Consider the following 11,784-nt stretch of genomic DNA (forward strand, 5'->3'; position numbering starts at 1 on the left):
TATCACTAAAACAGCCCGGTGAGTGATTACACAGTTTTGCACCCATTGCATGAATGTTGCAACTAGGAGTGACTTGGATTAATGCACACAGATCCTATACCAGGGTTCAAGCCTGGGTTGTAAGCACTGTACAAGTTTGCAGAAACCACTTTTCAGATCAGATGATCAATCTATAGCAGATGCCAGATAAGTTGTAGGTATTGCATTTGAAGGAAGAATTGCAGTGCTTAAAATCATGACCAAGCATTACTAAATTATTTATATGGCAAATGTTGGTTATGCAGATCTTTTTTCAATATCAGATCAGCAAAAAAGTGAAAATATTTGTTTAGCCATTTTCTATTACAACATGGAATACAAAGAAAATCTGACACTTACTCTGGTCTTGTTCCTGTTTTGTCACCTAGAAGATAAAAACTGTAAGTCATAAATAAAGCTTTGAAGAAAAAACAAAACAATCTCAATGAGATTTTAAGGAAAAACTAATAACTACAATCTACTTGATTTCTCAAGATAAGTGGAACAGACTAGGCTAGCTGTAAGAGAAAGTAGGTTTTAATTTACAACCCCTTCAGAAGTAATTATATTTTCAGGAACAATGGTTCAACAGTTGAGGTGCTAACTCCCTGGCACTAGGAGTAACAACCTCTTGTGTCACTATACAAGTTACTACAAATGCATGAACAGCTGCAGTTGCACAAGAAATCTGTTTCTGTTTATGCAACCTCAACTCACTTTGACCTGCACCCACAAAATATTCAAGTGCTTAAATTCAGCGGTCTCCTCGCAGATATGAAGGCAATAAACATTTGCCCACTGAGATTCCTCAAAGAATTCTGCTATTGCATTAAGTCCAGAAGTGAGTGAGATTTTACAGAACTGAAAATGTTACTGATTTTCTGCCACCTACACACTCTAAACTGCACATCTGTGGATCAAGATGCCAAATACCTCTGAGTGACAGAACAGACCTGAAAACAGCACCAAGCATAACACAGGGCATAACTATTTCTAGTTATGGCTGTAGCCGTAACTGTATTCCATCCCACAGCAGTCTGCTAGGAGGAACACTCACTCAGCCCAAGAAAAAGGCTTCACCTTCTTCAGCTGAATATAATTCACATCCTGCCAGTGCCACAAAGGCAGAAAGCAACTACACAGTTAATGCTAGTAGCACAGGCATTTGAAGCTGCACAAGTCAGTGCTCCTGCCAGCAGAAGCTACTACTTTTAGAAGCAACATCTATTTAAACTGTTAGCAGACTATTACCCAGTACTTTAGACAGACTCCACAAATTATGCTACTCTCTAAACCTGGCATCATGGAGCTTATATATTTTCTTCTCTTTCAGCTATTGGCATACCTAATTGAAAATTTCAGTCCTGAATGAAATAAAGAGATTAAATTAACAGATTCCCCAGTAAAAGCAAGGCAAATTAAAAGGCGTCTGTATGTCAATACTCAACATTCCCTTACTTAAGTACTTTAAAGCTATCACAGAAATAAAGTTTTTATGACTGTTTTTAACAACTGGACAGAACATATTATATATAACTACACACCACCAGAAACAGTTTTGAAGAGTAACATCTATAGTTAGGACACCTTTAGTTGTGCAGGCTTTCAAAAGAAAAAAACAAGTTTAAGATCTGTTACAGATGAGCAACATTAGTTTCAAATCAGTGCTCTTCGTACTTGCAACACACTGCTTAAACATAGCTCTGCTCCTCCCTCTAGAGACAAATCCAACACAAAGCAGAAACTTGGAATTGCATCTCTGCAAGCAGCTCTGAGTCTTCACTCCCAATAAGCTCAAGGATTTACATCCTGATTCTCAAGCTTAATTTTTAAAATTATTTAGTATTACACCGCATTTGCAAACAGTCTTGTTCTTCCGTACAAGCACAATACCTAAGAATGAAATCAACTGTTGTCAACTTTACTCCCACACTCCTAACCCAATAAAATAGTCTTTGTTTCAGTGTTCTGATAATTCTCTCAATTTAAAAAAAGAGAAAGCTTTAAAACAAACTTACTCTTTTTGTCTGAAGAACTGCTAAAATCAATGCCACCAAGACCTTCATTGGCAGTAGTTGAAGGAGCTGCAGTTGTCCCCAGAGACAAACCCAAAGCATTCTGCCCAAGTCCTACAAGAAATCCAAACAGCATTTTTGCCTTCTGCAGTGTTATCAAGACTACAACATAGCAAATTCTTCCTTTAGACCTGAAAAAGGAAGCTGTGATGTAACAGCAACATGACTGACACTGATGACAACACTGACAGTTAAATATTTTATTCAGACCAATACTCATCAAAAATAAGGAGCATTCCATTTCTCTGCAGATAGTCACGTATCATTGCCCTCTCCCCATATATGATCAATTTCCTTGAGCCAATTATGGGAATGACAAAGATTTCCTTCTATTTTCATTTTTTAAAAAGTGTTAAGTAAAAATCAATTTAAGAATAAGAAAGAAGCCAATTATTTCAGTTTCATTTTTACTGTCTACAGATAGCAACACTGGTCTTAACTGTAACACTGTAAAAAACTACTCTTCCACAGTGTTAAGACTTTTTATAGACTAAAGCTTACATTGTCCAATCACATGTAAAATGTCATTGTTTTGAGACAGGAGAAAAAAAATCTAAAATAGCTTTCACCTGTTGCTGCTGTGCTTGTATTCTGGAAAAGTGAACCTCCTAAGCCTGCTAAGGCTCCTCCTAAGGAAAGGCCTGTGGAAGCAGTTGTAGTCGGAGCAGTTGTGCCACCCAAATTTAATGTAAAGCCACTAGTTCCTGCAGAGAAAGGAAACCAGATTAATGCAGACACTGCCTTCAAATACATCCACAGACAATCTGAAATAACTGAAAGGCCTGAACAGCATCTTTATCATAATTGGGCAATAAGTGGTTTTATTTCCTGCAGAGTTTTCACACAAAGCCATAGCCCTTTGAATTACATGTTATTTTGCTTTGCAACCTCATAACCCTAATTAGTCCTTATTTACCTGCAACTATACAAAAATTCTGGCAGTCACCCAGAACACTACAGATTCTACAACCTAGGACAGAATTTATTTTACAGCATAATTGAATTGGTAAGTGACACTGATTTTTATATTAAAATGCTGAAATTTCAACATTTTAACATTAAAATATTTACACAAGACACATGATGCAATAACATTTCCATGGTGGTTTGAGCTGCCCTCTGGAATTAAGCATCCCAACTTTTAGTAATAAAGGGAAGAATTGAGCAGAGAAAGACCACAGGCATAAGGGACAGTGAACAGAGGGCACAGACAGATGAGCTCAAATGCAGACTTTGAAAGTTAAAAAAATAAAAGTCTCAATTGCTATCATGCATGATGCAGTTCAGCTGAGTTAAATATGATGGCAGGTGTATGACAATATGAGAAGTAATTTAAAACGTTTAAAAACATTGTTTCCACTGCTAGTTAACATTTTCAGGCCATCTGCAATAGGTAAACATTTTCCAAACTTCACAGCTGTACAAGAAGGAAGCTTTCATTCTTCAGTGAGCTTAATAAAAAAATTATTTTACATAACAAATTAGCTCTTTTCTACACTTCTAATGACTTAGAATTATGGCAGAGAACCTAGTGACATAGACAGCATATAGTCTATCTGTATTAGGGTACCCAAATTTAGAACTCGAGAAGTCCAACAAACTTTATTTGTAAAAAATAAAGTTTTTTACCCTTTAGTCATGTACCACAAGATTACATAAATAATAGAAAAACAAATGTGGAACTGTTATACAATAAAGTTTTGCTAACAAGGAAACCAAAAATAGCCCCAAACCCCTAAACCTTTCCCTACCTGCTGCAGGAGTTGATGTAAGGGCAGATGATAATGACAGACCACCCGCTGAGGTAGAAGTAACAGGTAAAGCAAATGGTGTAGCTGAACCTGCAGGTTTGTTGAAACCTGAACTAAAGCCTGTGGTAGCTGCTGATGTGGTGGCAGGTGTGCCTAGAAGAAATCCAAAACCAGTTATCAATCTTGAAACATTCTGTTTGAGAAAGAAAGCTAAATTCACCACCTCTTCTGCATCTCACTTAACCATCATGAATGACACAACACGAAAGATCACTTGCATCAAGTAAAATATTCCCACCAAATTTTCTAATGAATTTCAGTGGTTTACATCAATTGTACAGGCATTTTTTTGCTCCAGAATTCCTAGGGATCCAGTAGGCTTTAATTCTGGACTGGCAATTATATCTGCTAGCAATCCTGAAACTGTATAAAAAAAAACTAATTCCACCAAAAGCATCTAGTAGATGACACAAACATTGGAAAATGGAGCTATAAACAATACTGCTAAAAATACAGACTACAAATTCTCAATTAGCTGTGCACACCAAAATTAATACACATAACCTTTCATTTGTAAACAAGAAAAATATGTTCAGATGTTACTCCCTCAAAGTTTGCTTTTAAATACTTTTGAAGTAAAACAATTTCTACTTCCTACTGTTTTCATGGTAAGAACACATTTCACATTCTAGAATCCCTATTCCAAAGTAAAGGAGTGTGCACATACACAAACCACAACAGCAAATACATACTTTGTATTCTTAGTAACTGCTGTTTTGGATGACATCATTTCATCCAGCTAGTGAAAAGAATTAATGACCATCTGCATAGTATTGTCTTCCATATATCATTATGTATCACACAGTCTCTTCTGGGTTAGCTGCTGCTTCTTCCTTCTGCCCTTTTGATTTCCTTCTTTATTCAGCACTATTTTTTCCTATTTACTCATAGTATGGCTTCTTAAGTTCTTTGATTGCATTGTCTTTTAGCACCTCCACCCTTATTTGTGATAATCAAACCCAGTTACTCCTCAGACCTCAGCTGCTGTTTAAAAAGAAAAAATCAAAACCAAGCTAACAACAACCCACATACTCCTGTATGTACTCCAAAATATCACAGATGGATCAGAGAAACAAAAAATATTCTCAAAGCCAGATCCCAACCCTCTTCATCCTTCTTAAAGAGATAATTAACAGACAAACATGTTCACACAGGGTTCAATAGACCAAGAGATTCTGTATGAATAATTTTTTAGTAACTCATTAGGGGAACATAAATACAAAGTCCAACTTTTGACTGTTACTGTTGTACAAGAACTGAATAATCCTTTAACAAGTGTCTAGAACTTCAGGGCTCCATTCTGATTTACAGCCTTAACATTTGGGTTGCAAAGCAATTAGTAATGGGGGAAAAGCTCACATATGATCACTAGCTCTATACATTACAAGAAAGATTTAACTCTTGGGGTTTTTTGTTTGTGTAACATTAAAATCCAGCTTGGGTCCTTACCTAATGTCAGTCCTGTAGCAATAGTTGTTGCTGTTCCTGCTTTAAGAATGAGAACAAATGAACTGGGTAAGAACAGTAATAGAGAAGCTGTGACAGTAAAAAACATGAAACAAATTCCTGAACTAATGCAACATTATGAGACAACTATTACACAAGTATTTTTTCTGTAGTGTATTGAAAAATAATACATTAACAGAGAAAGCAGTATTGGTAAACACCAGCAGCAGAAATTAAAGCACAACTGACTTCAAAAAATGTAACTTGTCTTTGTAAGAAGCTGCTAACAGTGAAGCTGATGTTAACACAGCAGTATATTATCTGAAATTTCAAATAAAGTAAGGAAAAAAGATGAAAACTAGTAATTCTATCATGTATTTTTTTCAGCCACGTGGTAGTACATAACATCAACATGCAAACCAGCAGATTTACAGTATAATGGAAAAGGATTATAGAGTCTAAAGTCCTTGTAAAATCCTGTCCTGGTTTAGGGTTTCTGCCCCACTGGTAATTTAAAGAGACTATTCTGGACTCAGTTTAGGCCATTTCATATTTTAAAAACCAACTGATTAGATTATCAAAATAATCACTGAAATAAAATTACGCCAATGTAGGCAACTACAATAATACAAACTTTCAGGCTATTGCTGATTTTCTGAGGACCAATCTACCAAAATAACTTTCTGTATGTAATCATGTAAGCATACAAGAAGAAAAAGACCACTTTATCTAGCAATATTGCAGTAAAATTTAGTTGTTTGTCTGCTTGACAGCTGAAAAACACCCCACCCTGTCAGAAAAGCTTTATACTTTTGTACTCCATTACTGCTATAAGAAGCAGTGTGTCCATAGACTGAATTAGAGACTTAAGAAAATATTAAATTCCTTCGAATTAAAGGGCATTAAATATCCCCAAACAACAAACTCAGAAATGGTCACTACTGGAGAATTACAAGTATTGCATTACAAATGCAAACAATCTCACAAAGTTTTAAAATACTTTTTAAATCTAAATATACCTCAATTTCAAGTCAATTTTGAGCATCCCGGATTAAGACTTAAGATTTCTAAAACTCATCAGGATTCAGCCTACAGAACACTTTACACACAGCTCAGGAAGTTTTCTGGTAATTACAGTTGTGTTTCTGCTACACTGGTACCGCTCAATTCTTAATTAATGACCTTTCAACTACTCAATGAAGCGCTTTTATGGAACTGTGTAAGTAATATTCTGAGCTACAGAACAACTGTAAAAGAGTAAACATTTTAGTATGACCTAGTTTTTTGAGAATATATCAATTATATCTTCACTGCTGAATCCAAAAATTGCAGTACAAGAATTCTTTTCTACCTGTACTGGTGCTTCCTAGTGTAAAGCCAGTGGTTGATTTTGCTCCAAAAAGTCCACTCCCAAAACCCAGTGAAGGTGCCGACGTAGTTGTTGTAGCAGTAGAAGAGCCCAGAGTTCCAAAATTAAGTCCTCCTGTTGAGCTATTACAAAATAAGACTATTAGCAGTAATTCAATTTCAAAATGAAAACACTACCACCCACATCAATTTATTTCTGATGCCATCATTCACTTTCCCACAAACATCATTCACCACAAACAACCCAGCTGGGCAGGACAGAGTCCAAACTCACTGCTACTGAACAGAAAGAAAGAACCCAATTCTCCCTTTCCTTCCACAGCTCTGTAACTCCCACTGCTTCCCTGACACCAACTCCAGCATTCAGTGGCTGCTGAGCTGATAGATCTTACTAGACAACTTGGAAATTTAAACTTTTCTCCTAGATCTCTCATTTGTTCTGCCTAATTGTTCTCTCCATGCTACTGAAATGTGAAAACAAACGCTAGAGGAAGCACAAAGACAATAGCAAATCTCTATGAAGATCTTTTCAAAGCAGGTTACAAGTTCAGTTACTTATCCCTGACCAGAAATTCCAACCAATGTTGCTTTCTTTCATTCTTAAGCGATAAGCAGAGACACAGAACCATTCACATCAACAGCACAGCTTCACTCTTACTGTCAAAACATACTGAAGCATGCATTAATTTTGTAACCAAAATGCTATCCTCTTGCACAGGTTCCAACCACATGCCTACTGTATTTTTCCCGTCTACCTGCCAGAAAGTTACAGGAAAACAACTTCCAGATCTACTTTTATAGATGAAGGGGAAGAGAAAAAAACAGAGAGAATAAGATCAGTCATCACTAGGAAAATGAAGGCTTTAATATTTATTTTGGGTAACTTGACATTTTAGAGATTTCACGCCAAATAGAGAACAAGCTTTACAAATAGCACAGAACACAGGAGACTACAATAATCATGGTTATTTCCAGCCAATGAAATTACCGCTACTAGCACCTAGATGAGTCTGTGGTTTCAAAAATTTTGTTCTTAATTGATGAAAGATCAGATGAGTAATTTATCAGATTAGTAATTTGTAGTAACTTCCTGGTCCCATTTGTGAGCCTTTTTAGAAACAAGATTCAGTTTTCACAAACACATTTTGCTTAAGTACAACAAATGCAATTTAGACTTCACCAAGGACTTTTTATCTTTCAGATGTTCAATATTCTCTCATTTCTCCCTTATCTCTTCTCTCTTTGTGTATGAGGGCAGTTCCTAAAATAACAAGTCAAACACAAAAGTAAATCCTTACAAAAAGAGGTACAATTAACTCTTGAATTAGAACTTTTCAAATTATCAACAAAACTGATCATGGCAAACCCAGCTGGCTGCAAGTTCAGAACTAGGTGCAAGTTATTTTTTTTACATTAATTTGGGAAGCAGAGTGGCCAAGAAGTTTAGAAGGACAAAGACTGACTAACTGTTGCACAGGATCCAGAGCCTTTCAACTGTCTTTACTCCCAAAATTTCAACACACTAAACTGCAGCACCATGACCTAACTACTTGAAAACTTAAACATGTAACATGGTGCTTCTCTCACTAGTCAAGAGCTCATGCATCTCATCTTTTTCCAGTAGATGGCTCTTCTGTGCAAATTTTTTTGTTTTACAGCATTCCTGTAGAAGAAAGCTAAGGTACAAACAGTAATATTTGGCACTATGGGAAGACAAAAAAAAAAAAAAAACCAAGCCAAACCAACACAAATACAATGAAGTGGCTTTTTTTCCAAGGTAGCAAGAAACCAAAATGTAGTAACATAGTAATGGCAGCATTCTCACCAACAGGAGAAAGTATGGGCCAGAAGGATGCAGATGGAAGGAAGAGGAGCTCAGGTCACTGAAGTCAGGTCTGAATTCTAATTCTAGAACTAGAATGAAGCACTGCACCTGGCTAAAGTGTACAATAAGAGAACACCAACTAAAAAAGAGTGCAAGTACCTAAAAGGCTGCTGGTGCAAAGCAGGAATTAGATAGGTTGGCATGTCTCAGAGGCTTTCAGCCACCAGAATATAATCCTTGGTCACCTAACATTTATACTTGGACTGGACAATCAAATTCTTTTTCACCCAAACCTGGCAATATCATCTTAGACCCAGCTCAGAAGAACAGCTTCTTCTAACAGTCTTAAAGATGTTCTCAAGCAAATTAAGGGATGTTTAAGAACCAGTAAGAAGGCCCCCTCCTCTATGATAGTCTTTGAACAACAACCCTGAAGACTGGTCCTGCTTGCAAAAATAAAAGAGTTTTCTTAGTACATTTAGAAAAATAGTTTTGAATTAACAACTATTACTTTAACTTGCTTGTTTGAATCACAGGAAACCTACATCAAGAAGGCATGAAGTAAAAGAGCAAAACCTCTTTATCAAGTCTACATAAGCTTTACTGAAGAAGTTAAAAAACCAAGTAAACAAAAAAAAAAAAAAACCAAACCAAAAAAACACCACCATAAGAGAACTCAAAACCTCCAGACATTCCCCCCCATAAAACCAAGCAAAAATAACACAAGAAAGTCATCAATCCATCACAACAACATTTACATTATTACAACAAACTCAGAAATCTTATTCTCTCTCCTATGGGCTCCCAAAAATCCAATACTGCTATTTAATCTAAGAATTAAATAGATGTCCTTCAGATCCAGATGTTCTGTTCTCTCCATTTTGCAATGCTATTTCCTGACGTTTTCTAACAAATATTTCTAAATGTAGCACCTTAAGAGAAGCTCCCTTCAGTAACTGCCCCTGTGCATTTAGTTTACACTACAGTGATTAATTCTGACCACATTTGGGAAAGCCTCTGACACAACAGCCTTGATCTCCAATAGAGGTACACCAGCAAGCAGGTCAGAATAAAGAGGCTCTGCTAGTCCAGTCGTGTGCAAGGAAACAGAAAACGGGAAAAAAAACTACCAGCAAGAAAGACTTACCTGTTATTCTGCGAAACCTAAACCATAACGCTTGGAGTACAGAGCCTGCTGTACACCACATGCACAAAATTCTTCTTTTACTCCAAGATAGTATACACCAAATACAATGTTATTTATGTTAGAAAGGGTTCGGTGGAAACTAACTTCTAAAACATACAGAACATCTTTTGGACATGGAACACGTGGGCTCCGGCATCAACGTGTTCCACACCGCGGACACAAACGCGGGCTGACTTTTGAAAGAAACCTGGACACACATCTTGATTCACATCCTGCGTTCAGAGAGGCAGGCTGAACCGTACAGGAGGAGGCGTCCAAAGCCAAACCAAAGCTCGATAAGAAGAGCGACTCGCTCAATTACTCGCTGCCGAAGAGATTGCTCCCCACGCCTCTGCCGCAGGCACAGAAGAAAGCACGGCAAGGGAGGTCGGGGCAGCACGGTGCACCACGGGCCCTGCGGCAGGGACTGCCGGAGCCCCGGGCCCCTTCGGGAGCGGGGAGGCGCCGGGCCCCGAGCCCGGGGCAGGGACTCGCTCGCTGCCACACGCACGGGCCGCCCCCGCCCTCCGCACCACGGGGGCCCTGCTCCAGGCTGGGCCCGGGCCCACGCGGCAGCCTCAGGCCGCGGGGGCCGCAGGCGCCACCGAGCCGAGAGGAGCGGGGGCGCCGCGTTACCTCGGCGTGGCGGTTCCGAAGGAAAAACCCCCGACTGCTCCTGTTCCTCCTGCCCCGGCGGCCGCCGTGGAGCCCAGGGTGCCCGCGCCGAAGGAGAAGCCCGTAGACATGGCGGCGGCGGCGGGAGCGGCGGGAACAGCCGGAGAGCGGGGCCGGGAGCCGGCGGCGAGGGCCGGGTCGGTGGGTGAGCGGGGCGGAGCCGGGGTCGCGGCCCCTCAGCCGCGCATCGCGCCCGCCGCCACCGGCGCAGCGAGCGGCGGCACCGAGCGCGCGGACGGACGCCGGCCACGCTCCCCTCCGCGCGCCCGCCGCGGTGCACCACGGGACGGCCCGGCGGCCCTTAAAGCGACAGCGGCGCGCGGAGCCGTGCCCGTGCCCCGCGGTGCCCGTGCCGTGCCCGGCAGCACCGGGGCCGCCAGCCCACGGCACAGACTGAAATAGCAGCGGCTCCATCGCAACGCCGGGAAACACTGCTGGAGCGAGCGAGCGTGTACCAGGTTGCCCAAACGAGTGGCGGTGGGCTCTCTAATGACTTTTAAAAGCTGCCTGGACGTGGTATTGTGCAAGTGGCTCCGAGCGGCCCTGCTTAAGCACGTGGAGGCTCCTAAGCAGCTCCAGGGATAACAGAGAGCCGTCTTCCAGGGCTATCCCCGTGTGGGAGACTCACAGACTGAAGCACAGGCCTGGCTAACCAGGGAAGGGCTCACTTCCCACACATCTAGCGTCACCCCATTGTTAGGAAAATTAATCCAGGATGCCAGAGATTTATGTCAAACAAGGAGACAGAGGAGGCCTGAGGAGTTCTAATATTCTAATTTTATTAGAATAAAGGGAAAGGCTGTGGGGCATTTCCCATGGGGTCTCTAAAATTGTTGGGGAGCGCAGCCCCCTTTTTATCCTAAGTTCCCAGTCACCCTCTTCCCCACTGGCTGAGGTACTTGGAAGGTACAGACTTCCCAAAACAACTACTCTATTCCCCTGTTTAATATGCATCCCTCTTTTGTCATAAAAGAAATTTTCATAATTCTTTTATGAACTTTCTATAGGTTCAAGAATATAACACAGCCGTGGCTGAGCAACAGTCTGTGTTGATTAGTAGCATTTTCTAGAACTAGTATTTTCTTCTGTAACTTCACTATCTGTAAGTCCCCAGCTCTATGTACAAGGAGATTAAAGTGGTCTGTTTGTAAAGACACATAAATCTAATTTCTTTCACTATCGTGGGGCCCATGGGTACAGTTCTTAGGCATTCCCGTGGGAGAGAAGACTCGTTCAGCCCATCGACTGATCCCAGGAGTTATGACAGTCTAACCTAACTTCTCATCCTTAACTCACTGTTATATTATTTCTTTACATCTAGGTGGACATGTAGTGACTTTAGTCATGCATCTTAGTCAGCGAGGGGTGGTTGTACGTTGG

General features: G+C 40.2%; 1 protein-coding gene across 2 annotated transcripts in view; it reads right to left on the reverse strand.

Annotated features, from left to right (window-relative positions):
* Window positions 1-10,661, reverse strand: part of NUP58 (nucleoporin 58) — a 34,119-nt gene extending 23,458 nt beyond the window's left edge. Inside the window, exons 1-7 of one of the 2 annotated variants that reach the window (XM_021530647.2) lie at window positions 10,366-10,661; window positions 6,702-6,841; window positions 5,354-5,389; window positions 3,845-3,997; window positions 2,663-2,797; window positions 2,037-2,147; window positions 379-403 (exon numbers count right to left, since the gene is read on the reverse strand). In XM_021530647.2, coding sequence (XP_021386322.1) covers window positions 379-403; window positions 2,037-2,147; window positions 2,663-2,797; window positions 3,845-3,997; window positions 5,354-5,389; window positions 6,702-6,841; window positions 10,366-10,475 — 710 coding nt within the window. In that variant the 5' untranslated portion in view covers window positions 10,476-10,661. Of the gene's footprint in view, window positions 1-378; window positions 404-2,036; window positions 2,148-2,662; window positions 2,798-3,844; window positions 3,998-5,353; window positions 5,393-6,701; window positions 6,842-10,365 lie in introns of both variants that reach the window. The other variant, XM_021530646.2, reaches the window with a different exon arrangement.
* Window positions 10,662-11,784: the final 1,123 nt, after the last annotated feature.

The sequence above is a fragment of the Lonchura striata genome, chromosome 2 (genome assembly GCF_046129695.1).
Source record: "Lonchura striata isolate bLonStr1 chromosome 2, bLonStr1.mat, whole genome shotgun sequence".
Lineage (NCBI taxonomy): Eukaryota > Metazoa > Chordata > Aves > Passeriformes > Estrildidae > Lonchura > Lonchura striata.